Source organism: Choloepus didactylus, chromosome X, assembly GCF_015220235.1.
Source record: "Choloepus didactylus isolate mChoDid1 chromosome X, mChoDid1.pri, whole genome shotgun sequence".
Classification (NCBI taxonomy): domain Eukaryota; kingdom Metazoa; phylum Chordata; class Mammalia; order Pilosa; family Megalonychidae; genus Choloepus; species Choloepus didactylus.
In genome coordinates this window covers 159,066,343-159,092,181 of record NC_051334.1, presented here as the reverse complement: position 1 = coordinate 159,092,181, position 25,839 = coordinate 159,066,343, and the positions used below count along the sequence as shown (strand labels likewise).

Genomic DNA, 25,839 nt, shown 5'->3' with positions numbered 1-25,839 from the left:
GCCTCATCAGCAGGATCTTTAGTGTCCATATTTCTACCAATATTGCTCAAAGCAATCTAGGCTTTTTCTCTCAAGCACATCGCAATTTTTCCAGCTTCTATCCATTACCCAATTCCAAAGAGGTTTCCACATTTTAGGCATTTTTAATAGCAGCACCCTACTCCAGTTACCAAATATTGTTTTAGTTTCCTTGCTGTTAAATCAAATACCATGTAATGGGTTGGATTAAACCATGGGAATTTACTGGCTTATGGTTTTGAGGAAGAATTCCAAAGCCAAGGTGTCAAGACAATGTTTTCTCCCAGAAGACTGGCATTTTGGGGCTGGCTGCCTATGTTGTTTGTTCCTTGGCTTTTCTGTCACATGGCAATGCACATGGTAGCTTCTCCTGGCCTCTCCCTTTTCTTCCAGGTTCCATTGGCTTCCATTTTCTGGCTGCTCCACCTGGATTTCTCTCTGTAAGTCTGAATTTCATTCTGTTTATAAAGGACTTCAGTAATAGATCAAGACCCATCCTGATTCAGTTGGGTCACACTTTAACTTAGTTGACCTCAACAAATTTCCTATTTACAAGTTCATATCCATATGAATGGATTAAATTCAAAAGCATGTTATTCTGTGGTGTATAGCTCCAAGCTACTACCCTAGCATACAGAAAGACTACTGATTTTTGCATGTTGATCTTCTGCCCCACTACTTTGCTGAATTTCTTTATTAGTTCTTGTAGCTTTGTTGTGAATTTTTCAGGGTTTTCTGTATATAGGATCATGTCATCTGTAAATAGGGAATTCTTCACTTCTTCCTCTATAATTTGGATGCCTTTTATTTCTTTTTCTTGCCTAATTGCTCTAGCAAGGTCTTCCAGTACATCGAATAATGGTGGTAATAGTGGACATCCTAGTTTTGTTCCTAATCTTAGAAAGCTATCAGTCTTTCACCATTGAGGATGATGTTATCTGTGGGTTTATCATATGTGCCCTTTATCATGCTGAGGAAATTTCCTTCTAGGAATAGAAGGTTTTTTAAAAGTGTTTTTATTGAGAAGGGCTGCTGGATTTTGTCAATTTCCTTTCTGCATCAATTGAGATGATCATGTGGTTTTGTTCATTTCTTCTGTAATTTCATCAATTGATTTTTCTATGTTGAACTACCCTTGTATAACTTGGATACATTCCACTTGATCATGGTGTATAATTCTTTTAATTTGATGTTGGATTCAGTTTGCTAGTATTTTGTTGAGGATTTTTGCATCAATATACATAAAAAATATTAGCCTGCAATTTTCTTCTCATGTCATATCTTTATCAGGCTTGGGTATGAGAATAATGTTGGCCTCATATTATGAGTTAGGGTGTGTTGCCTCCTCTTCAAATTTTTGGATGACTATGAGTAGATTGGTGTTAATTATTCTTGTAATGTTTGGTAAAATTCACCTCATGTGCCATCTAGTCCTCAGCATTTCTTTGCTGGGAGCTTTCTGATTACTGATTCAATCTTTCTACTAGTTATTGGTTTGTTGAGATCTTCTATTTCTTCTTGAATGAGTGTACATAGTTTGTGTATTTATAGGAATTTGTTCATTTCATCTAGGTTGTTATTCATAGTATCATCTTATAGGCCATTTATTTCTCTGGGGTTGGTAGTAATGTCCCCCTTTTCATTTCTGATTGTATTTATTTGTGTTATCTCTCTTTTTTCTTTGTCAGTGTAGCTAAAGTTTTGTCAATTTTATTGATATTTTCAAAGAACTGACTTTTGGTTTTGCTGATCCTCTCTAATATTTTTTCCCTCTATTTCATTTATTTCTGCTCTACTCTTTATTTCCTTTCTTCTGCTCACTTTGGGTTTAGTTTGCTCTGCTTTTTCTAGATTCTACAGTTGTGAAGGTTTTTCTGTGATTTGAGAGCTTTCTTCTCTTTAATGTAGGCATATAGAGGTTTAAATTTCCTTATAAGCCCAGTCTTTGCAGCATTCCATAGCTTTAGTATGTTGTATTTTCATTTTCATTCACCTCAAGGTATTTCCTAATTTCCCTTTTGATTTCCTTTTTCTTTAAAGTACAAAGAACCTTTTCATTTCCCTCAAATCATTTATTGACATGACACTCCATCATTCCCCTAATACTTACATGCATATTTCCCTCAAATAAGGAATTCTACATAGCCATATTACAGTCTCTGTATCAGGAAATCAACACAGAAACATTATGGCCATCTAATCAACAGATCCCATTAAAGTATAATCAATTGTCCCAATAATATCCCTGGATAGTGAAAGTAGCCAGTCCACCAACACGTGCTGCTTTTAGTTGCCATGGTTTTTTTAAAAACATATTTTATTGTGAAATATAACATATATACAGAAATGTGAAAACTTTTAAAGTACAGGTTAAAAAGTATTTATGGAGAAAATTTCAAAGTATGTTATGGGTTACATTTCCACAATTTCAGTAATTTCCTTCTGGCTGTTCTAATATACTAGAGACTAAAAGAATCCATATAATGATTCAGTCATCATAATTCTTTGTTAATTCTTATCTTGTCGGTTGCTCCTCCTCCCTCTCATTTCATCACTGTCTGAATCTTTGGGGATATCTGGTCAGTGACCACTTTAACCTATTCATATTGAAAAGGGGTGACAACATTATGGGGAAAGGGGATGCAGCTGGTTGATGTTCTTGAGGTGGCTGTTGCCTCTGGGTTTTGGGACTTACCTGGTGTTCTAGTTTGCTAATGCTGCCAGAATGCAAAACAACAGAGATGGATTGGCTTTTATAAAAGGGGGTTTACTTGATTACACAGTTACAGTCTTAAGGCCATAAAGAGTCCAAGGTAACACATCAGCAACTGGATACCTTCACTGGAAGATGGCCAATGTTGTCTGGAAAACCTTTGTTAGCTGGGAAGGCAAGTGGCTGGCATCTGCTCCAAAGTTCTGGTTTCAAAATGGCTTTCTCCCAGGACATTCCTCTCTAGACTGCAGTTCCTCAAAAATGTCACTCTTAGTTGCTCTTGGGGTATTTATCCTCTCTTAGCTTCTCCAGAGCAAAAGTCTGCTTTCAAAGGCCATCTCCAAAATGTCTCTGTAAGCTGAAGCTCCTCTCTCAGTTCCAGTGTGTATTTCAAAGTGTCCCTCTTGGCTGTAGTAAGCTCACTTCTTCTGTCTGAGCTTATATGGTGCTCCAGTAATTTAAATCAGACCCACCCTGAATGGGCGGGGCAACACCTCCATGGAAATTATCCAAGGAAAGATCTTGTCCACAGTTGATTGAATCATATCTCCATGGAAACACCCAAAGGATTCCAAAATCTAATGAACACTAATATGTCTGCCACACAAGATTGCATCAAAGATAATGGCATTTTGGGGGATATAATACATTGAACTGGCACACCTGGCATAGGAACAATATGGACGTTCTAAGTTTCTGAACAATAAACTTAGTGAGTGTATCTTTTATGGAGTCTTAGATAAGGACCTGGGTATTCTTTAGGATTTTTGGGACTTCTAATGATTTGGGCTTGGCATACTGTGCCATTTGGCTTATCTAAATGAAGCTGGCATAAGATTAACCTCCAGGATAGCCTCTTGACACTATTTGAAACCTCAGCCTCTGAAACCTCATTTGGTTACATTTCTTTTCCTCCCTATGTCGGGAAGGCATTCTCAATTCCTTGATGCCAGGGCCAGCCTCATTCCTGGGAGTCATGTCTCACATTGCAGGGAGACACAATGCCCTGGGAGTCATGTCCTATGTAGGGGGGAGGGTAATGAATTTATTTGCAGAGCTGGGCTTACAGAGAGAAAGGCCACATCTGAGCAACAAAAGAGATTCTATGGAAGTGACTCTGAGACATAATTATAGGTAGGCTTAGACTCCCCTTTACAGCAGTAAGTTCCATAAGAGCAAGCCTCAGACTGAGGGCTTGACTTATTAAGTAGGGGGGCCCTAATTTCATATAGCATATATTTTGTCCAAAATAAACAATCATTGTCTCACATTATCCTCACTTAGTTTTACAATCATCATCATTCTCAATTTTAAACAATTATCATAACCCAAAAACTCACTAGAGCTTTTATCTCCCCTCCAATTATTTATCCCTAGTATTAATGTGGTACTAGTAAGGTATTCCTATTAAATATAGTCCATAGTTTGCAATAGGTAGTTTCCCCATATACCAATCTGTTGTTAACTCTTTGTGCAAGTGTCATACCTTAGAAATAGATCATGCAAAAACTTATTTTTATTTGTAGTGTTTATCTATGAGATACATGACTTTAAACAACCCCTTTCAATCATTTTCACCTTCAGTATAGCACAGATGCTTATAATCCCTTTAATGTACTATCATGACCACTATTTATTCCCATACCTTTAAGTTCAACCTCATTAAGAAGTGTGTACATATTAGGTAATCATTCCTCCTTCTCTAGCTTCTTTCTATCTCTAAGTTCCTGTGCCAGTTTGAATGTATTATGTCCCCCAAAATGCCATTGTCTTTGGTGCAATCTTGTGTGGGCAGATGTATTAGTGTTGGTTGGGTTGTGATTCTTTGAGTGTTTCCATGAAGATATGACTCAATCAACTGTGAGTGAAATGTTTGATTGGATAATTTCCCTGGAGGTGTTACCCCACCCATTCAGTGTGAGTGTTCATTGGATCACTGGAGTGGTATAGAGGAATTCACAGAGAGAGGGATCTCAGAGTAGCTAAGAGTGACATTTTGGAGAGCAGCTGCAGCTAAGAGAGGACAAAACTCCCCAAAAGCAAAACTTTGGAGAATGCCATGTTGAAACATAACCTCGGAGCAAGAGGACACCAGCCACATGCCTTCCAAGCTAACAGAGGTTTTCCGGACAGCAATGACCATCCTTCAGTGAAAGTACCCTGTTGTTGGAAACTTTATGGCCTTGAGACTGTAACTTTGTAACCAAATAAACCCCCTTTATAAAAGCCAATCCGGTGTCCCTTGGCTTTCGACTGTTTGGGCGCCAGTTACTCTGAGCGGTGTTCCAAGTGGAGTTAATGATTTTTGAAGCCATGTTATAATTGTTCCCACTAATATCAGGATGCCTGACAAAGCAAATGCCTCCAAGAAAAAATCTCAAAAGTTAAAAAGAAATCCAAAAAGAAAAATTGATGATGAAGAAAAGGAGTTGGCAGAGAAAGAGAGCAATTTTAAGTAAAAGTATTAAAGAAAGGGAGGCGGGGCAAGAAGGCAGACTGGTGAGCTGTAAGTTTTAGTTACTCCTCCAGGAAAGTAGGTAAAAAGCCAGGAACTGCGTGGACTGGACACCACAGAGCAATCTGTCTTTGGGCATACTTCATACAACACTCATGAAAATGTCGAACTGCTGAGATCAGCGAAATCTGTAAGTTTTTGTGGCCAGGAGACCCGCGCCCCTCCCTGCCAGGCTCAGTCCCGTGGGAGGAGGGGCTGCCAGCTCCGGGAAGGAGAAGGGAGAACTGCAGTGGTAGCCCTTCTCGGAAACTCATTCTACTGATCCATACTCCAACCATAGATAGACTGAGACCAGACACCAGAGAATCTGAGAGCTGCCAGCCCAGCAGAGAGGAGACAGGCATAGAAAAAAAAAATAACACGAAAAACTCCAAAATAAAAGCAGAGGATTTTTGGAGTTCTGGTGAACACAGAAAGGGGAAGGGCGGAGCTCAGGCCTTGAGGCGCATATGCAAATCCCGAAGAAAAGCTGATCTCTCTGCCCTGTGGACCTTTCCTTAATGGCCCTGGTTGCTTTGTCTATTAGCATTTCAATAACCCATTAGATCTCTGAGGAGGGCCCTTTTTTTTTTTTTTTTTTTTTAATCCTTTTTTCTTTTTCTAAAACAATTACTCTAAGAAGCCCAATACAGAAAGCTTCAAAGAATTGCAATTTGGGCACGTCAAGTCAAGAGCAGAACTAAGAGAGCTCTGAGACAAAAGGCAATAATCCAGTGGCTGAGAAAATTCACTAAACACCACAACTTCCCAAGAAAAGGGGGGTGTCCGCTCACAGCCATCATCCTGGTGGACAGGAAACACTCCTGCCCATTGCCAGCCCCATAGCCCAGAGCTGCCCCAGACAACCCAGTGTGACGGAAGTGCTTCAAATAACAGGCACACACCACAAAGCTGGGCGTGGACATTAGCCTTCCCTGCAACCTCAGCTGATTGTCCCAGAGCTGGGAAGGTGGAGCAGTGTGAATTAACAAAGCCCCATTCAGCCATCATTTGAGCAGACTGGGAGCCTCCCTACACAGCCCAGCAGCCCAGAACTGCCCTGGGGGGAAGGCACTCACCTGTGACATAGCACAGTCATCCCTCAACAGAGGACCTGGGGTGCACAGCCTGGAAGAGGGGCCCACTTGCAAGTCTCAGGAGCCATACGCCAATACCAAGGACTTGTGGGTCAGTGGCAGAGACAAACTGTGGCAGGACTGAACTGAAGGATTAGACTATTGCAGCAGCTTTAAAACTCTAGGATCATCAGGGAGATTTGATTGTTAGGGCCAACCCCCTCCCCGACTGCCCAGAAACACGCCCCACATACAGGGCAGGCAAAACCAACTACACTCGCAAGCTTGGTACACCAATTGGGCCCCACAAGACTCACTCCCCCACTCACCAAAAAGGCTAAGCAGGGGAGAACTGGCTTGTGGAGAACAGGTGGCTCGTGGACGCCACCTGCTGGTTAGTTAGAGAAAGTGTACTCCACAAAGCTGTAGATCTGATAAATTAGAGATAAGGACTTCAATAGGTCTACAAACCCTAAAAGAACCCTATCAAGTTCAGCAAATGCCACGAGGCCAAAAACAACAGAAAATTATAAAGCATATGAAAAAACCAGACGATATGGATAACCCAAGCCCAAGCACCCAAATCAAAAAACCAGAAGAGACACAGCACCTAGAGCAGCTACTCAAAGAACTAAAGATGAACAATGAGAGCATAGTACGGGATATGAAGGAAATCAAGAAGACTCTAGAAGAGCATAAGGAAGACATTGCAAGACTAAGTAAAAAAATGGATGATCTTATGGAAATTAAAGAAACTGTTGACCAAATTAAAAAGATTCTGGACACTCATAGTACAAGACTAGAAGAAGTTGAACAACGAATCAGTGACCTGGAAGATGACAGAATGGAAAATGAAAGCATAAAAGAAAGAATGGGGAAAAAAATTGAAAAAATCGAAATGGACCTCAGGGATATGATAGATAATATGAAACGTCCAAATATAAGACTCATTGGTGTCCCAGAAGGGGAAGAAAAAGGTAAAGGTCTAGGAAGAGTATTCAAAGAAATTGTTGGGGAAAACTTCCCAAATCTTCAAAACAACATAAATACACAAATCATAAATGCTCAGCGAACTCCAAATAGAATAAATCCAAATAAACCCACTCCGAGACATATACTGATCACACTGTCAAACACAGAAGAGAAGGAGCAAGTTCTGAAAGCAGCAGGAGAAAAGCAATTCACCACATACAAAGGAAACAGCATAAGACTAAGTAGTGACTACTCAGCAGCCACCATGGAGGCAAGAAGGCAGTGGCACGATATATTTAAAATTCTGAGTGAGAAAAATTTCCAGCCAAGAATACTTTATCCAGCAAAGCTCTCCTTCAAATTTGAGGGAGAGCTTAAATTTTTCACAGACAAACAAATGCTGAGAGAATTTGCTAACAAGAGACCTGCCCTACTGGAGATACTCAAGGGAGCCCTACAGACAGAGAAACAAAGACAGGACAGAGAGACTTGGAGAAAGGTTCAGTACTAAAGAGATTCGGTATGGGTACAATAAAGGATATTAATAGAGAGAGGGAAAAATATGGCAAACATAATCCAAAGGATAAGATGGCCGATTCAAGAAATGCCTTCACGGTTTTAACGTTGAATGTAAATGGATTAAACTCCTCAATTAAAAGATATAGAGTCGCAGAATGGATCAAAAAAAATGAACCATCAATATGTTGCATACAAGAGACTCATCTTAGACACAGGGACACAAAGAAACTGAAAGTGAAAGGATGGAAAAAAATATTTCATGCAAGCTACAGCCAAAAGAAAGCAGGTGTAGCAATATTAATCTCAGATAAAGTAGACTTCAAATGCAGGGATGTTTTGAGAGACAAAGAAGGCCACTACATACTAATAAAAGGGGCAATTCAGCAAGAAGAAATAACAATCGTAAATGTCTATGCACCCAACCAAGGTGCCACAAAATACATGAGAGAAACACTGGAAAAACTAAAGGAAGCAATTGATGTTTCCACAATAATTGTGGGAGACTTCAACACATCACTCTCTCCTATAGATAGATCAACCAGACAGAAGACCAATAAGGAAATTGAAAACCTAAACAATCTGATAAATGAATTAGATTTAACAGACATCTACAGGACATTACATCCCAAATCACCAGGATACACATACTTTTCTAGTGCTCATGGAACTTTCTCCAGAATAGATCATATGCTGGGACATAAAACAAGCCTCAATAAATTTAAAAAGATTGAAATTATTCAAAGCACATTCTCTGACCACAATGGAATACAATTAGAAGTCAATAACCATCAGAGACTTAGAAAATTCACAAATACCTGGAGGTTAAACAACACACTCCTAAACAATCAGTGGGTTAAAGAAGAAATAGCAAGAGAAATTGCTAAATATATAGAGACGAATGAAAATGAGAACACAACATACCAAAACCTATGGGATGCAGCAAAAGCAGTGCTAAGGGGGAAATTTATAGCACTAAACGCATATATTAAAAAGGAAGAAAGAGCCAAAATCAAAGAACTAATGGATCAACTGAAGAAGGTAGAAAATGAACAGCAAACCAATCCTAAACCAAGTACAAGAAAAGAAATAACAAGGATTAAAGCAGAAATAAATGACATAGAGAACAAAAAAACAATAGAGAGGATAAATATCACCAAAAGTTGGTTCTTTGAGAAGATCAACAAGATTGACAAGCCCCTAGCTAGACTGACAAAATCAAAAAGAGAGAAGACCCATATAAACAAAATAATGAATGAAAAAGGTGACATAACTGCAGATCCTGAAGAAATTAAAAAAATTATAAGAGGATATTATGAACAACTCTGTGGCAACAAACTGGACAATGTAGAAGAAATGGACAATTTCCTGGAAACATATGAACAACCTAGACTGACCAGAGAAGAAATAGAAGACCTCAACCAACCCATCACAAGCAAAGAGATCCAATCAGTCATCAAAAATCTTCCCACAAATAAATGCCCAGGGCCAGATGGCTTCACAGGGGAATTCTACCAAACTTTCCAGAAAGAACTGACACCAATCTTACTCAAACTCTTTCAAAACATTGAAGAAAATGGAACGCTACCTAACTCATTCTATGAAGCTAACATCAATCTAATACCCAAACCAGGCAAAGATGCTACAAAAAAGGAAAACTACCGGCCAATCTCCCTAATGAATATAGATGCAAAAATCCTCAACAAAATACTTGCAAATCGAATCCAAAGACACATTAAAAAAATCATACACCATGACCAAGTGGGGTTCATTCCAGGCATGCAAGGATGGTTCAACATAAGAAAAACAATCAATGTACTACAACACATTAACAAGTCAAAAGGGAAAAATCAATTGATCATCTCAATAGATGCTGAAAAAGCATTTGACAAAATCCAACATCCCTTTTTGATAAAAACACTTCAAAAGGTAGGAATTGAAGGAAACTTCCTCAATGTGATAAAGAGCATATATGAAAAACCCACAGCCAGCATAGTACTCAATGGTGAGAGACTGAAAGCCTTCCCTCTAAGATCAGGAACAAGACAAGGATGCCCGCTGTCACCACTGTTATTCAACATTGTGCTGGAAGTGCTAGCCAGGGCAATCCGGCAAGACAAAGAAATAAAAGGCATCCAAATTGGAAAAGAAGAAGTAAAACTGTCATTGTTTGCAGATGATATGATCTTATATCTAGAAAACCCTGAGAAATCAACGATACACCTACTAGAGCTAATAAACAAATTTAGCAAAGTAGCGGGATACAAGATTAATGCACATAAGTCAGTAATGTTTCTATATGCTAGAAATGAACAAACTGAAGAGACACTCAAGAAAAGATACCATTTTCAATAGCAACTAAAAAAATCAAGTACCTAGGAATAAACTTAACCAAAGATGTAAAAGACCTATACAAAGAAAACTACATAACTCTACTAAAAGAAATAGAAGGGGACCTTAAAAGATGGAAAAATATTCTGTGTTCATGGATAGGAAGGCTAAATGTCATTAAGATGTCAATTCTACCCAAACTCATCTACAGATTCAATGCAATCCCAATCAAAATTCCAACAACCTACTTTGCAGACTTGGAAAAGCTAGTTATCAAATTTATTTGGAAAGGGAAGATGCCTCGAATTGCTAAAGACACTCTAAAAAAGAAAAACGAAGTGGGAGGACTTACACTCCCTGACTTTGAAGCTTATTATAAAGCCACAGTTGCCAAAACAGCATGGTACTGGCACAAAGATAGACATATAGATCAATGGAATCGAATTGAGAATTCAGAGATAGACCCTCAGATCTATGGCCGACTGATCTTTGATAAGGCCCCCAAAGTCACCGAACTGAGCCATAATGGTCTTTTCAACAAATGGGGCTGGGAGAGTTGGATATCCATATCCAAAAGAATGAAAGAGGACCCCTACCTCACCCCCTACACAAAAATTAACTCAAAATGGACCAAAGATCTCAATATAAAAGAAAGTACCATAAAACTCCTAGAAGATAATGTAGGAAAACATCTTCAAGACCTTGTATTAGGCGGCCACTTCCTAGACTTTACACCCAAAGCACAAGCAACAAAAGAGAAAATAGATAAATGGGAACTCCTCAAGCTTAGAAGTTTCTGCACCTCAAAGGAATTTCTCAAAAAGGTAAAGAGGCAGCCAACTCAATGGGAAAAAATTTTTGGAAACCATGTATCTGACAAAAGACTGATATCTTGCATATACAAAGAAATCCTACAACTCAATGACAATAGTACAGACAGCCCAATTATAAAATGGGCAAAAGATATGAAAAGACAGTTCTCTGAAGAGGAAATACAAATGGCCAAGAAACACATGAAAAAATGTTCAGCTTCACTAGCTATTAGAGAGATGCAAATTAAGACCACAATGAGATACCATCTAACACCGGTTATAATGGCTGCCATTAAACAAACAGGAAACTACAAATGCTGGAGGGGATGTGGAGAAATTGGAACTCTTATTCATTGTTGGTGGGACTGTATAATGGTTCAGCCACTCTGGAAGTCAGTCTGGCAGTTCCTTAGAAAACTAGATCTAGAGCTACCATTCGATCCAGCGATTGCACTTCTCGGTATATACCCGGAAGATCGGAAAGCAGTGACACGAACAGATATCTGCACACCAATGTTCATAGCAGCATTATTCACAATTGCCAAGAGATGGAAACAACCCAAATGTCCTTCAACAGATGAGTGGATAAATAAAATGTGGTATATACACACGATGGAATACTACGCGGCAGTAAGAAGGAACGATCTGGTGAAATATATGACAACATGGATGAACCTTGAAGACATAATGCTGAGCGAAATAAGCCAGGCACAAAAAGAGAAATATTATATGCTACCACTAATGTGAACTTTGAAAAATGTAAAACAAATGGTTTATAATGTAGAATGTAGGGGAACTAGCAGTAGAGAGCAATTAAGGAAGGGGGAACAATAATCCAAGAAGAACAGATAAGCTATTTAACGTTCTGGGGATGCCCAGAAATGACTATGGTCTGTTAATTTCTGATGGAAATAGTAGGAACAAGTTCACAGAAATGTTGCTATATTATGTAAGTTTCTTGGGGTAAAGTAGGAACATGTTGGAAGTTAAGCAGTTATCTTAGGTTAGTTGTCTTTTTCTTACTCCCTTGTTATGGTCTCTTTGAAATGTTCTTTTATTGTATGTTTGTTTTCTTTTTAACTTTTTTTTCATACAGTTGATTTAAAAAAGAAGGGAAAGTTAAAAAAAAAAAAAAAAGAAAAACAAGGAAAAAAAAAAGATGTAGTGCCCCCTTGAGGAGCCTGTGGAGAATGCAGGGGTATTCGCCTACCCCACCTCCATGGTTGCTAACATGACCACAGACATAGGGGACTGGTGGTTTGATGGGTTGAGCCCTCTACCATAAGTTTTACCCTTGGGAAGACGGTTGCTGCAAAGGAGAGGCTAGGCCTCCCTATATTTGTGCCTAAGAGTCTCCTCCTGAATGCCTCTTTGTTGCTCAGATGTGGCCCTCTCTCTCTGGCTAAGCCAACTTGAAAGTTGAAATCACTGCCCTCCCCCCTACGTGGGATCAGACACCCAGGGGAGTGAATCTCCCTGGCAACGTGGAATATGACTCCCGGGGAGGAATGTAGACCCGGCATCGTGGGACGGAGAACATCTTCTTGACCAAAAGGGGGATGTGAAAGGAAATGAAATAAGCTTTAGTGGCAGAGAGGTTCCAAAACGAGCCGAGAGATCACTCTGGTGGGCACTGTTACGCACACTTTAGACAACCCTTTTTAGGTTCTAAAGAATTGGGGTAGCTGGTGGTGGATACCTGAAACTATCAAACTACAACCCAGAACCCATGAATCTCGAAGACAGTTGTATAAAAATGTAGTTTATGAGGGGTGACAGTGGGATTGGGAAAGCCATAAGGAGCAAACTCCACTTTGTCTAGTTTATGGATGGATGTGTAGAAAAGTAGGGGAAGGAAACAAACAGACAAAGGTACCCAGTGTTCTTTTTTTCTTCAATTGCTCTTTTTCACTCTAATTATTATTCTTGTTATTTTTGTGTGTGTGCTAATGAAGGTGTCAGGGATTGATTTAGGTGATGAATGTACAACTATGTAATGGTACTGTAAACAATCGAAAGTACAATTTGTTTTGTATGACTGCGTGGTATGTGAATATATCTCAATAAAATGATGATTAAAATAAAATAAAATAAAATAAAATGCCAAAAAAATTATAGTTCAATACTTTAATGGTATGGTAATTAATTTTTTGTTTTAATAAAGTAATTTTCCTAGATTAAAAAAAAAAGTATTAAAGAAAATGAAGAAATTCAATATCATCTCAACTGCCTGAACAAAAGGAAGAAATAGATAAAATAGTGGAGACCACAGAGTCAATGACTGGGAATATTCAAAGCCTCAAAAGCAAACTTCAGGTTCTGACAAGTGAGGTGGATGAAGAGGAAGAGAAGGTGAAAAAGATATTTCAAATGGATGGTAGTGAGGTACTCTCTCTTCCAGAACTTTCTCAGAACAGTCTCAAAGCACCAATACTTCAGAAAGAAATTTTGATGCTTATCCCAAATCAGAACGCTCTTCTAAAGGACTTGGATGTTCTTCATAATTCATCCCAGATGAAGGATATGTTCACTTTCATTGAAGAAGCCTACAAGAGACTTGATGCCTCTTAAGTTTTTATAGGAGATTGTTTTATATTAATTTAAAGCTTGTGAATTTATATAGCTGTTAGCCTACCGTGATACTTCAGAGGCTGAGGCTTCTGTGGGAATTATTATCCCTTAATAATTACATGTACTCTAAAATTAGCCTGTGCAGATCTGCTATAAGCATCTAGTATAGTCCTGGAGACTCTGTTTTAGCAACTGGCAAGCCTGGAAAAATCACATTTATTATTTGCTACATCTCTGGTTGTTTGCCTGGAACCATTAAATAAGAACCACCACAGTCCATTAGTTAATAGTGGCTGAATGGAGGTCATTTATTGCTTAGTGCAGATAAAATATGCTACAAGTTAATATATGTAGTCTTTGTGTGGTACCTAGTACCTAGTTTGCTATCGTTAATAGCATTTACCTGGTCTCTTGCAGTTTGTATCTGGTCAACTAGATCCTGAGAAACCCCCAAATGCCTTTAGTCTTTTACAGAACTCCCTAGTCTTTTTGTGAAGTAGTTAAGATTTGCCAGGTGCCTTTAACTGTGAAGGTAGCATCAACATTTTATTTCTTTGGCTGAATTAGTGAATAGATATTGAATATTTATTTTCCACTGTGATCAAAGCATGTTTTTTTTTTTTCAGAAAACTATTAAAAAGAAATTCCTAAGCAAGTTTATTCTCTTTAGTGACCCCTTTAAACAAAGACCAAACAAAAGAACCTTTCTTTCTAAAACATTTTTTTCCTCACTGTGGTAAACGTATGTATATATGTGACTAAATTATCACTACTATATGGAGAAATCATTTCTAACCAACTACAGTCTGTAGCATGAGTTACTTTTATCTATTTGTGAAATAAAATCACTAAAATTTCATTATTTTTCTGTCTAACCGAGATTATTTTGTCAGTTAATTTAGAAGATTACATAATTCTCTCAGTACCCTCCAGGCAAAGTTCACTAGAAACACACCTGTAGCTAAAAAGGTGTGTTTGTGTTTTTGTTTAATGCTCATTGCAACAAAAGATACCACATGCCATGAGTTGGCCCAGTAAAGAGTCAAAAGCAATATCCTTTTAGGAAATAATGGCAAAGGGTTTGGGAGAGAAAGAAAGTCTTCAGGAAAGCAAATCTGCAATGTAGCATTAAAAAAAAAAACATTGTGATGTGAATGGTTTGGACTGCCTACTACATGCCAGACAAAGCAACTAAAAGAACTTTACAAAATGTCTTAAAACTGTAAAACCTTTTACTTAGAAACTTAAAGCTTCATGTTTTTGGAGTGACTAGTAGAGCTTCAACTCATTGATTTTTTTCTATATATATATATCATGATGTTTATAATAGCTTTGGGGAGGTATTTCCCCAAACCTTTATTTGAATAAAGGTTACTTGAAATAACCTTTATTTCAAGGTTACAATGAACACGTACTGTTTCTCTCAGAATATCTGTTTAACATACTTTTAAAAGTCAACTGGAAATTTGATTTATCATTGTTGAATGATTAGTTCCTCACTATGCATGAACTGGTGTAACTTATAGCTTTGAAAAGTATATGATCTGGTCTGGGAGGGAGGGGTACGGGATTCTTGGTAGTGGTGTTGACTGACCTTATTGCTGTATTTTATTTTATTTTTACTTTTACTTTTATCCTTTAATGAACATGTGTAAGTGCTAACTGTGGAGACGAATACAAAACCATATGATGATACTGTAAAACAGTTTATGGTACACTGTGGATAACTGTACGGTATTTGAAACTTGTGAATGTCTTACAGTTATTGATGTCATCTGTCTTTGGTTATAACACCAGCCTGTTGTGTTTGTGAAAATGTGAAAAACACACCTTCATTGTTCCTGCTCTCCTAGTCCCATAAACAGGAGTCATCGCAAAAAAAAAAAAAAAAAAAAAAAAAAAGCCAATCCATTTCTGATATTTTGCATAACAGGCAGCATTAGCAAACTGGAATAGTCCCCTATATTTTACATATAAAACACTGATTTTACATTATCCAGGGGGGAATCATATTGGTGATAACATACAATATCTCTCCTTTTTTGTTTGATTTATTTCACTCAGCATTATGTCTTCAAGTTTCATTCATGTCATCACATGTTTCAGGACTTCATTCTTTCTTACTGCTGCATAGTATTCCATTGTATTATATACCACATTTTATCCACTCGTCTGTTGAAGACACTTGGATTGTTTCCATATTTTGGCAATTGTGAATAATGCCACTGTGAACATCGGTGTGCAATTGTCTGTTCATGTCACTGCTTTCAGAACTTCTGAGTATATACCAAATAGTGGAATTGCTGGGTCATAAGATAACTTGATATTTAGTTCTCAGAGGAACCGCCAAACTGTCTTTCACAGTGTCTATACCATTATACGTTCCCCCCAACAGTGGATAAGTGTTCCAATTTCTCCACATCCTTTCAGTATTTGTAGTTGCCTGTTTGTTTAATGGCAGCCATTCTTATTGGTGTGTGATGATATCTCATGGTAGTTTTGAGTTGCATTTCTCTAATACTTAGTGTTCCATTTTGCTAAAGCTTCTGGAGTACAAATTACCAGAAATGGTTTGGGTTTTACTATTGGGGTTTATTAGTTCACAAACTTCCAGTTCTAAGGCCATGAAAATGCCCAAATTAAGGCATCAAGAGATAGATGCCTTCTCTGAGGAAAGGCCGATGGCACCTGGGGTTCCTCTGTTACATGGGAAGGCACATGGTGACATCTGCTAGTCCTTCTTCTCCTGGGTTCTGGTTTCAAAATGGCTTTCTCCAAAATGTGTCTGGCTTCTATCTCTCTTAGCTTTTCTACACTCTCTTCAAAATATCTCTGCCTTTTTTTCCTGTCATAGAGAGCTCCAGCAAGGGAGCCAAGACTCACCCTGAATGGATGGGGTCACCTCTCCATGGAAACAATCTTATTAAAAGTTCCCACTCACCAATAGGTCTGCCTCCACAAGAGTGGATTAAAAAAACATAGTCTTTTATGGGGTACATAACAGATCCAAACCAGTATAGCTAGTGGTGGTGAACATTTTTTCATGTGCTATTTAGCCATTTGTATTTTCTCTTCAGAAAAATGTCTTTTTATATCTTTTGCCCATTTTGTAATTGGGCTATTTGTTCTTTTATCAATGAGTTGTAGGATTTCTTTATACATGCTGGATATCAGTCATTTATCAGGTCTATGGTTTCCAAATATTTTCTCCCCTTGAGTTGGATGCCTTTTCACCTTTTTGACAAAGTCCTTTGAGGCACAGAAGCTTTTGATTTTGAGGAGTTCCCGTTTATCTATTTTTTTCTTTTGCTGCTTGTGCTTTGGCTATAAGGTCTTAAGAAGCTATCTCCAATTACTAGGTCTTGACATTTCCCTACATTATCTTCTAGAAGTTTTATGGTACTGACTTTTATATTGAGGCCTTTGATCCACTTTGAGTTAATTTTTGTATAGGGTGTGAGGTAGGGGTCCTCTTTCATTCTTTTGGATATGGATATACAGTTCTCCCAGTCCCATTTTTTTTAAAAATTCAGTTTTATTGAGATATCTTCACATACCATACAATCATCCATGGTGTACAATCAACTGTTCACAGTACCATCATATAATTATGCATTCATCATCCCAATCTATTTTTGAACATTTTCTTTATACCAGGAAGAAGAAAAATAGGAATAAAAAATAAAAGTAAAAAAGAACACTCAAATCATCCCCCCATCCCACCCTATTTTTCATTTAGCTTTTGTCCCCATTTTTCTACTCACCCATCCATACACTGGGTAAAGAGTGTGATCTACAGGATTTTCACAATCACACTGTCACCCCATGTAAGCTACATAGTTATACAATTATTGCAGTTTGATAGTTTTGGGTATTTACTTCTAGCTATTACAAAACACCAAAACTTAAGAAGGGATATCTATATAGTACATAGGAATGCCCACCAGAGTGACCTCTTGACTCCATTTGAAATCTCACAGCCACTGAAATTTTATTTTGTTTCATTTTGCTTCCCTCTTTTGGTCAAGAAGACCTTCTCAATCCCATGATGCTGGGTCCAGGCTCATCCCTGGGAGTCATATCCTGCATTGCCAGGGAGATTTACACCCCTGGGAGTCAGGTCTCATGTAAGGGAGAGGGCAGTGAGTTCACCTGCTGAGTTGGTTTAGCTAGAGAGAGAGTCCCAGCCCCATTTTTTGAAGAGACTATTCTGTCCCAGTGCAGTGTATTTGAGGGTCTTCTCAAAAATCTGTTAACCACAGAGCCAAAGATGGCAGCATAGGGAGGAGTGGAAGCTAGTTAGTCCCCCTGGAACAACTAATAAGCAACCAGGAACAGCTAGTAAATAATCTGGAATAACTGCAGGGGGACAAACGTGACCATCCACTCCTCATATATCAACCTGAATTGGGAGGAATTCCCGAGATTGCAGCATAAACTCTGTAAGTAAAAACTGCAGATCCAAGCTGGGAGCCCCCTCCTGCACACAGCCCGAGCTGCAAAGCCTCATGATGCTAGAAAGAAGCTGTCTCTGAGCAATCAAATATAGCACAGCTCAGCTCCAACTGGAGTTTTAATTAACAAGTGTGGACTGCTCAATATGAATCCCTAACAAGCATACAGAGGCTTTGGGTGAAGACTGACCTTGGAGAGCTGGAGGGTGGCCATGGACTATCCCGGAAGGGGGATTTCTGTCCCTGTTTTGGCTCAGTGGAGAAAGCCTCAGCCATTTTCAGTTCCCAGTGCTATGACCCAGACAAGGGTGGAGATAGCATAGTCAGAGAGAGAGAGACCCTTGAAGTGCTAATGACCTCTCCCTAGGGGGTCTATCTTCCCTAAGAGGAAAGGGGTGGGGTCCAGCTCTACTACATCCATCTTCCATTCAGAAACAGACTCCAGAGCCTGGGGGAAAACAGCCATGGGCCACACCTCCTTACACCAGTCTGGAGTTACAGGCTGACAGGTGCCACCTGCTGGGCAGAAAAGCACAATGACCTGAGGCCTCACAGGTTGTACTAATTTTCTAAGACACCCTCAGGGAAACCAGATACTGAATAGTTCTTCCTTCTGAGATGGGAGCCTGTTTTGGTCTGGGAGAACCTGATTGGGGTAACCAGGGAATGATGCCTAGACAACAGAAAACTACAACCTACACTAAGAGAAACAAATTTATGGCTAAGTCAAAGCAATAAACTTACCCTTCAACTGAGATACAGGAACTTAAATAACTAATACTAAGTCAATTCAAAAAGTTTAGGGAAGATATGGTGGAACAGATGAACTATATAATGAAAACACTGGGTGTATATAAGGTAGAAATTGAAAGTTCAAAAAACCAACTGGCAGAATCTATGGAAATGAAAGGCACAACACAAGAGATGAAAGACACAATGGGAACATACAACAGATCTCAAGAGGCAGAAGAAAACACTCAGGAACTGGAGAACAAGGCCCCTGAAAGCCTACACACAAAAGAACGGATAGAGAAAAGAATGGAAAAATATGAGCAATGTCTCTGGAAACTTAAGGACAAAATGAAAATTGTGAATATACATGTCATTTGTGTCCCGAAAGGAGAAGAGAAGGGAAAAGGGGCAGAAGCAATAATAGAGGAAATAATCAATGAAAATTTCCCATCTCTTATGAAAGACATAAAATGACAGATCCAAGAAGCACAGCATACCCCAAACAGAATAAATCTGAATAGGCCCACACCAAGACACAATAATCAGATTATCAAACATCAAAGATAAAGAGAGAATCCTGAAAGCAGCAAGAGAAAAGCGATCCATCACATACAAAGGAAGCTTGATAAGACTATGTGTGGATTTCTCTATAGAAACCATGGAGGCAAGAAGGAAGTGGGGTGATATATTTAAGATACTGAAAGAGAAAAGCCAACAATCAAGAATCCTATATCTGGCAGAACTATCCTTCAAATATGAGGGAGAGCTTAAAATATTCTCTGACAAACAGACAATGACAGAGTTTGTGAACAAGATACCTGCTCTACAGGAAACACTAAAGGAAGCACTGCAGACAGAAAGGAAAAGACAGGAGTGAGAGGTTTGGAACACAATTTAGGGAGATAGTAGCACAGCAATGTAAGTACACTGAACATAGATGACTATGAGTATGTTGAAAGAGGAAGGTTGGGACCATGTGGAACACCAGAACAAAAGATGAAGGATAAAGACTGGGACTGTGTAACTCAGGGAATCATAGGGTGCTCAATGATTGTAACAAAAGGTACAAATTTGTTTTTACATGAGGTAGAACAAATGAATGTCAACATTGCAAGGTGTTAAAAATAGGGTGGGATTGGGGGGGAAATACAATCAATGCAAACTAGAGACTATAATTTACAGAAACATTGTATTATGCTTCCTTTAATATAACAAAGGCAATATACCAAAGCTTAATGAATATGGGGGGTAGGGGAAGGATGTGGGACTCCTGGCATTGGTGATGTTGTCTGACTCTTTATTCTACTTTAGGTTAATGCTATCTTTTCTTTTGTTGCTTTCTAGTTATCATTTTCTGGTGTTGTTTTATTTCTCTCTCTCTTTTTTTCTTTTTCTTTTGTCTCTCTGCCTTCTTTGACTCTTCCTCCTCTTTGGGGAAGAAATGGAGATGTCCTTATATATATAGTGATGATGGTGCTGAATACATAAATACATGACTATACAGGGAACCAACAATTGTTTACTTAGGATGGAATGTATGGTGTGTGAACAAAACCGTCTTAAAAGAAAGGGGTTGATGAAGAAAACTTGAATGAAATTAGATAGACACATAAAGGCAAATATTGCAGGATCTCACTGTTATGAACTAATTATAATATGTAAATTCATAGACATGAAATATAAATTACCAGGATATAGAATGAGGCTAAATAATGGGGAGTGTTTGCTTAGTATGAGCAGAATGTTCAACTAGGGTGAACTTAAACATTTGGAAATGGGCAGGGGTGATGGTAGCATGTTGTGAGAATAACCAACAGTGCTGAAAGGTTTGTGAAGGTGGTGGAAAGGGGAAGCTCAGAGTCATGTATGTCACCAGAAGGAAAATTGGAGGTTAAAAGATGGGAACATATAAAACAGTGAATCTTGTGGTGGACAATGTCTGTGATTAACTGCAAAAATATTAGAAATCTCTTTCATGAAGTAGAACAAATGTAAGACACTATAACTAGAAGTTCATAATAGAGAGGCATATAGGAAAAAATATATACCTACTGCAAATTATATACTACAGTTAGTAGTATTTTAACATTCTTTCATCAACAGTAACAAATGTACTATATCAAAACTATGAATCAATAATGGAAGGGGATGTTTAGGGGTATGGGAGGATTTGAGTCTCCTATTTTTGTTTTTATTTCTTTTCTGGAGTAATGAAAATGTTCTAAAAATTGAAAAAAAATTAATTGCGTTGATGGATAAACAGCTGTATGATGGTACCATGGGCAATTGATTGTACACTTTGGATCTTTGGATAGTTGTATGGTATGTGAACAATCTCAATAAAAAATATATTTAAAAAATCAGTTGACCGTACATCTCAGGGTCTATTTCCAAACTCTCAATTCAATTCCATTGATCAATATGTCTAACTTCATGCCAATACCCTGCTGTTTTGACCACTGTGGCTCTATAGTATGCTTTAAAGTCAGGAAGTGTAAGTCCTCCCACTTCATTCTTTTTTAGTTTTTTTTTTAGAAATTCAAGACCCCCTTCCCTTCCAAATAGATTTGATAACTAGGGTTTTCCAAGTTGGCAAATAAGTTGGAATTGTATTGAATCTGTAGATCAATTTGGATAGAATTGACATCTTAACAACTTTTAACATTCCTATCCATGAACACAGAATACCTTTCCACCATTAAGGTCCTCTTTGATTTCTTTTAGTAGAGTTTTGTAATTTTCTGTGTAGAGGTCTTTTATATCCTTGTTTAAGTTTATTCCTTGATATTTGATTCTTTTAGTTGCTTTTGTGAGTGGAATTTTTTTCTTGATTACCTCTTAAGTTAGGTCATTGCTAGTGTATAGAAACATTTCTGATTTTTTGCATTAATCTTGTAACCTGTCACTTTGCTGAATTTTTTATTAGCTCAAGTAGCCTTGTCATTGATTTCTCAGAATTTTTGAAATATAGGATCGTATCATCTGCAAATAATGAAAGTTTTACTTCTTCATTTCTAATTTGGATGCCTTTTTGTTTCTTTTTCTTGCTTAGTTGCTCTGGCTAGAACTTCTAGCCCAATGTTGAATAATAGTGGTGACAGTGGGCATCATTGTCTTGTTACCGATCTTAAGGGAAAGGCTTTTACTCTCTGCTGGCAGTGGGTTTTTCATATATACCCTTTATTATATTGAGGAAGGTTCCTTTAATTCCTACTTCTTGAGGTGTTTTTATCAAGAAAGGATGCTGAATTTTGTCAAATGCTTTTTCAACTCTTTTGAGATGATAATTTGATTTTTCCCTTTCAATTTGTTAATGTCTTGTATTAGATTGATTTTCTTAAGTTGAATCACCCTTGCATACCTGGAATGAGCCCCACTTGGTTGCGGTGTGTAATTCTTTAATGTGCATTTGGATTTGATTTGCAAATATTTTGTTGAGAATTTTTGCACCTATATTCATTAGGGAGATTGGTCTGTAGTTTTCCTTTCTTGTAGTATCTTTATCTGGTTTTGGTGTTAGAGTTAGGTTAACTTCATAAAATGAGTTAGGTGTAGTTCCTTTTTCTTCAATTTTATGAACGACTTTGAGCAGGAATGGTGTGAGTTCTTTTTGGAATGTTTGGTAAAATTCCCCTGTGAAGCCATCTGGCCCTGGCCTTTTCTTTGTAGGATTATTTTTGATGATTGATTGTTTCTCTTTGCTTGTGATTGATTTGTTGAGAGCTTCCATTTCTTCTTGAGTCAGTTTAGGTTGTTCATATGTTTCCAGGAAATTGTCCATTTCTTCTATGTTGTCTAGTTTGTTGGCATACAGTTGTTCATAGTATCCTCTTACGATTTTTAAAATTTCTTCAGGATCCATAGTAATGATCCCCCTCTCATTTCTGACTTTGTTTGTTTGGATCTTTTCTATTTTTGCCCTTGTCAGTCTAGCTAATGGTTTGTCAACCTTGTTGATCTTCTCAAAGAGTGGACTTTTAGTTTTATTTATTCTCTCTGTTATTTTTTTGTTCTCCAGATCATTTATTTCTGTTTTAATCTTTGTTATTTCTTTTTTTCTACTTGCCATAGGGTTTGTTTGCTGTTCATTCTCTAGCTTCTTCAGTTGTTCAGTTAGGTCTGTGATTTTAGCTCTTTTTTCCTTTTTATTGTATGTGTTTAGAGCTTTAAATTTCCCTCTCAGCACTGCCTTCACTGCATCCCATAGGTTTTGATACATTGTGTTTTCATTTTCACTTGTCTCCAGATATTTATCTGTTTCTCTTGCAATTTCTTCTTTGACACACAGATTGTTTAAAATCGTGTTGTTTAACTTCCATATATTTGTGAAAGTTCTGATTCTTTGGTGGTTTTTGATTTCAAGTTGCATTCCACTATGGTCAAAGAATGTGCTTTGAATAATTTCAGTCTTTTTAAATTTATTGAGACTTGTTTTTGCTCCTGCATATGATCTATCCTGGAGAACATTCCATGAGCACTAGAAAATAAATGTATATTCTGTTATTTTGGAATGCAACCATCTATATATGTCTGTTAAGTCTCATTTAATACATTGCTCAGGTTCTCAATTTCCTTATTGGTTTTCTGTCTAGTTGTTCTATCTATAGAAGAGAGTGGTGTATTGAACTCTTCCACTATTATTGTAGAAACCTGTTGCTACCTTCAGTTTTGCCAATGTTTGCCTCATTTACTTTGGAGCTCCTTGGTTGGGTGTGTAAACATTTATGAATGTTATTTCTCCCTGGTGAATTTTCCCTTTTATTAATATATAGTGTCCTTATTTGTCTCTTATGACATCTTTGCATTTAATGTCTATTTTTTTCTGGTATTTGTATAACTACCCTGCTTTCTTTTGGTTACAGCTTGTGTGTAATATTTTTTCCCATCCTTTCACTTTCAGTCTCTTTGTGTTGCAGATGAGTCTTTTGTATACAGCATAGTGATGAATCATACTTTTAAATACATTTTTCTAGTCTATATAATTTAATTCAGGAGCTTAATCCATTCACAAAGTTATTGTTGTAATGGCCATTCTTGAATGAACTGTCTTATCCTTTGGTTTTTATTTGATAAATCTATTTATTCCCCTTCTCTCTTTTTCCCTTTATGTTACCCTTACTAGTAGTCTTCAGTTCTGTGCCCTTCTCCAGTCCTCTCTTTCCTTTCTTTTTCGTTTTACCAGTCAGCAAAACTCCCTTTAGTATCTCTTGCAAGGCAGGTCTCTTGTTAACAAATTGTCTCAGCATTTGTTTGTCTGTGAAAATTTTAAAGTCTCCCTCAATTTTGAAGGTGAGCTTTGCTGGGTAAAGAATTCTTGGCTGGCAATTTTTCTCTTTCAGAATCTTAAATATGTCATATCACTGCCTTCTCACTTTCATGGTGCCCATTGACTAATCAGTAGTTAGTCTTAATGTGGTTTCCTTTGTATGTGTTGAATCACTATTCTCTTGCTGCTTTCAGGGGTTTCTCCTTTTCTTCAGCATTTGACAAGCTGATTAGTATGTGTATCAGATTGGGTCTGTTTGGATTTATTCTATTTTGGAGTTTGTTGGGATTCTTTGATTTGCATATTTATGTCTTTCATATGGGAAGTTATGCCCAACTCTCTCCTCAAATACTGTTGCTGGCCCTTCACTCTTCTCTTCTCCTTTTGGGACACCAATGATTCTTATATTTGTGTGCTTCATTGCCCTATCTCTGCCTTCTTTGGGTTTTATAGGTTCCCGTTTCATCTTGGCTAGCTCCCACCTTGTGTGCTCATCATTCTGAAGATCTTTCTTGTTTACAACCAGGGTGATGTGCACACTGGGACAGAAGTGCTTGACTTTTGGGGTCCATTTTTTCTGGGATGTGTTCTAAACTATCAGGGCTGTTGATGGAGAAACACATCAGTATTTCATCAGTTTCCTTGTAGAAGAGGGTCTTCAGGTGATCATAATCTTCCTGCCTAGCAGTGTCCCACAAAGCGAACTTTACCTGCTTTCCATCCACTTCAATATTTGCCACATAATTCTCAAACACCGTGGGCACGTACACATCTGTGGACTGGTCCTTGCTGAAAACTATGAGCAAGCAGGTCTTGTCACAGTCTCCATCACCAATAATCACCAGCTTCTTCCAAATGGCAGCCCTTGCTTACAAATGTGCTGCAACATGTATGGCCTGTGTGGTAGAAACTCTACAAGGAATCTTGGACTTCTCTGATGAAAGACAGTCAGGCACTTAACTCCAAGTACAGCCTCTTTGTTCTGTATGTCATGAGTTGGGAGGAACTGGTGGGTCATTGAGGAGACTGCAGACTAACAAGAGAACTGATGGAGCTTGGTAGGCAGTGAGCCTGCCTACAGCATTTAAAGCTGCATTTTTTATTTGGTTCTTGCACAATTACTGCAACCCTTAAGCTGTTTTCCAGAGTTTTGAGGAAGATGGCTCTGCAAGTTTTTTCTAGTTGTTAACAAGTTTCTTTTGGGGAATGGCTCCCTGTAGCATTTTCCACTGCTATCTTGGTCTCTATTGCCTCTTTAAGTGTCCTCTATACTAATTGGTTACCCAACTGTGTTGTGGTATTTAACCATTACAGAACCCTGTTGATACCAGGATTTTTCATCTTTTGGCCCAGTGACCTGATCATTTGTCCCTTTCTTAATGCATTGCTTTCATGCTTCAGAAACTAGTATCTAGGCTACTGTAGTCAGATCCAAGCTGTATCATTCTATTGAATTTCAACCCTGCCTTCCTTATTATTCCCAAGAAATGTTTGGGTTAATTTATAATCTTCCTGTTATAAGACATCAATTACCTTATGATGTGGTCTGTTTCTGAGGGTATCTGTACATCTATGGGAGGTTGATCATGAGCAGTACTAATGTCCAACTGTCTCTCTTTCATCATGAATACAGTTTTTTTAAATTCAATTTTATTGAGATATATTCACAAACCATACAATCATCCACAGGGTACAATCAGTTGTTCACAGTACCATTATATAGTTGTGTATTCATCACCACAATCCATTCTTGAACATTTTTATTGCCACACACAAAAATAAAAAGAATAAAAATTAAAGTAAAAAAGAATACCCAAAACAACCCATACTCCCCACCTGTACCTATTATTCACTTACTTTTTGTCTTTACTTTCTATCTTTCCT

General features: G+C 37.9%; 1 protein-coding gene and 1 pseudogene across 1 annotated transcript; one reads left to right on the top strand and one right to left on the bottom strand.

Moving 5' to 3' along the window:
• The first annotated feature begins 4,977 nt into the window (after positions 1 to 4,977).
• Positions 4,978 to 14,370, top strand: LOC119522420 (centromere protein Q-like). The gene is made up of 2 exons (XM_037820905.1): positions 4,978 to 5,186; positions 13,140 to 14,370. Exons 1-2 carry the CDS (start codon positions 5,074 to 5,076, stop codon positions 13,501 to 13,503), a joined length of 477 nt encoding a protein of 158 aa, XP_037676833.1. The 5' UTR covers positions 4,978 to 5,073; the 3' UTR covers positions 13,504 to 14,370.
• On the bottom strand, positions 13,577 to 25,577 carry LOC119522419 (annotated as a pseudogene).
• Positions 25,578 to 25,839: the final 262 nt, after the last annotated feature.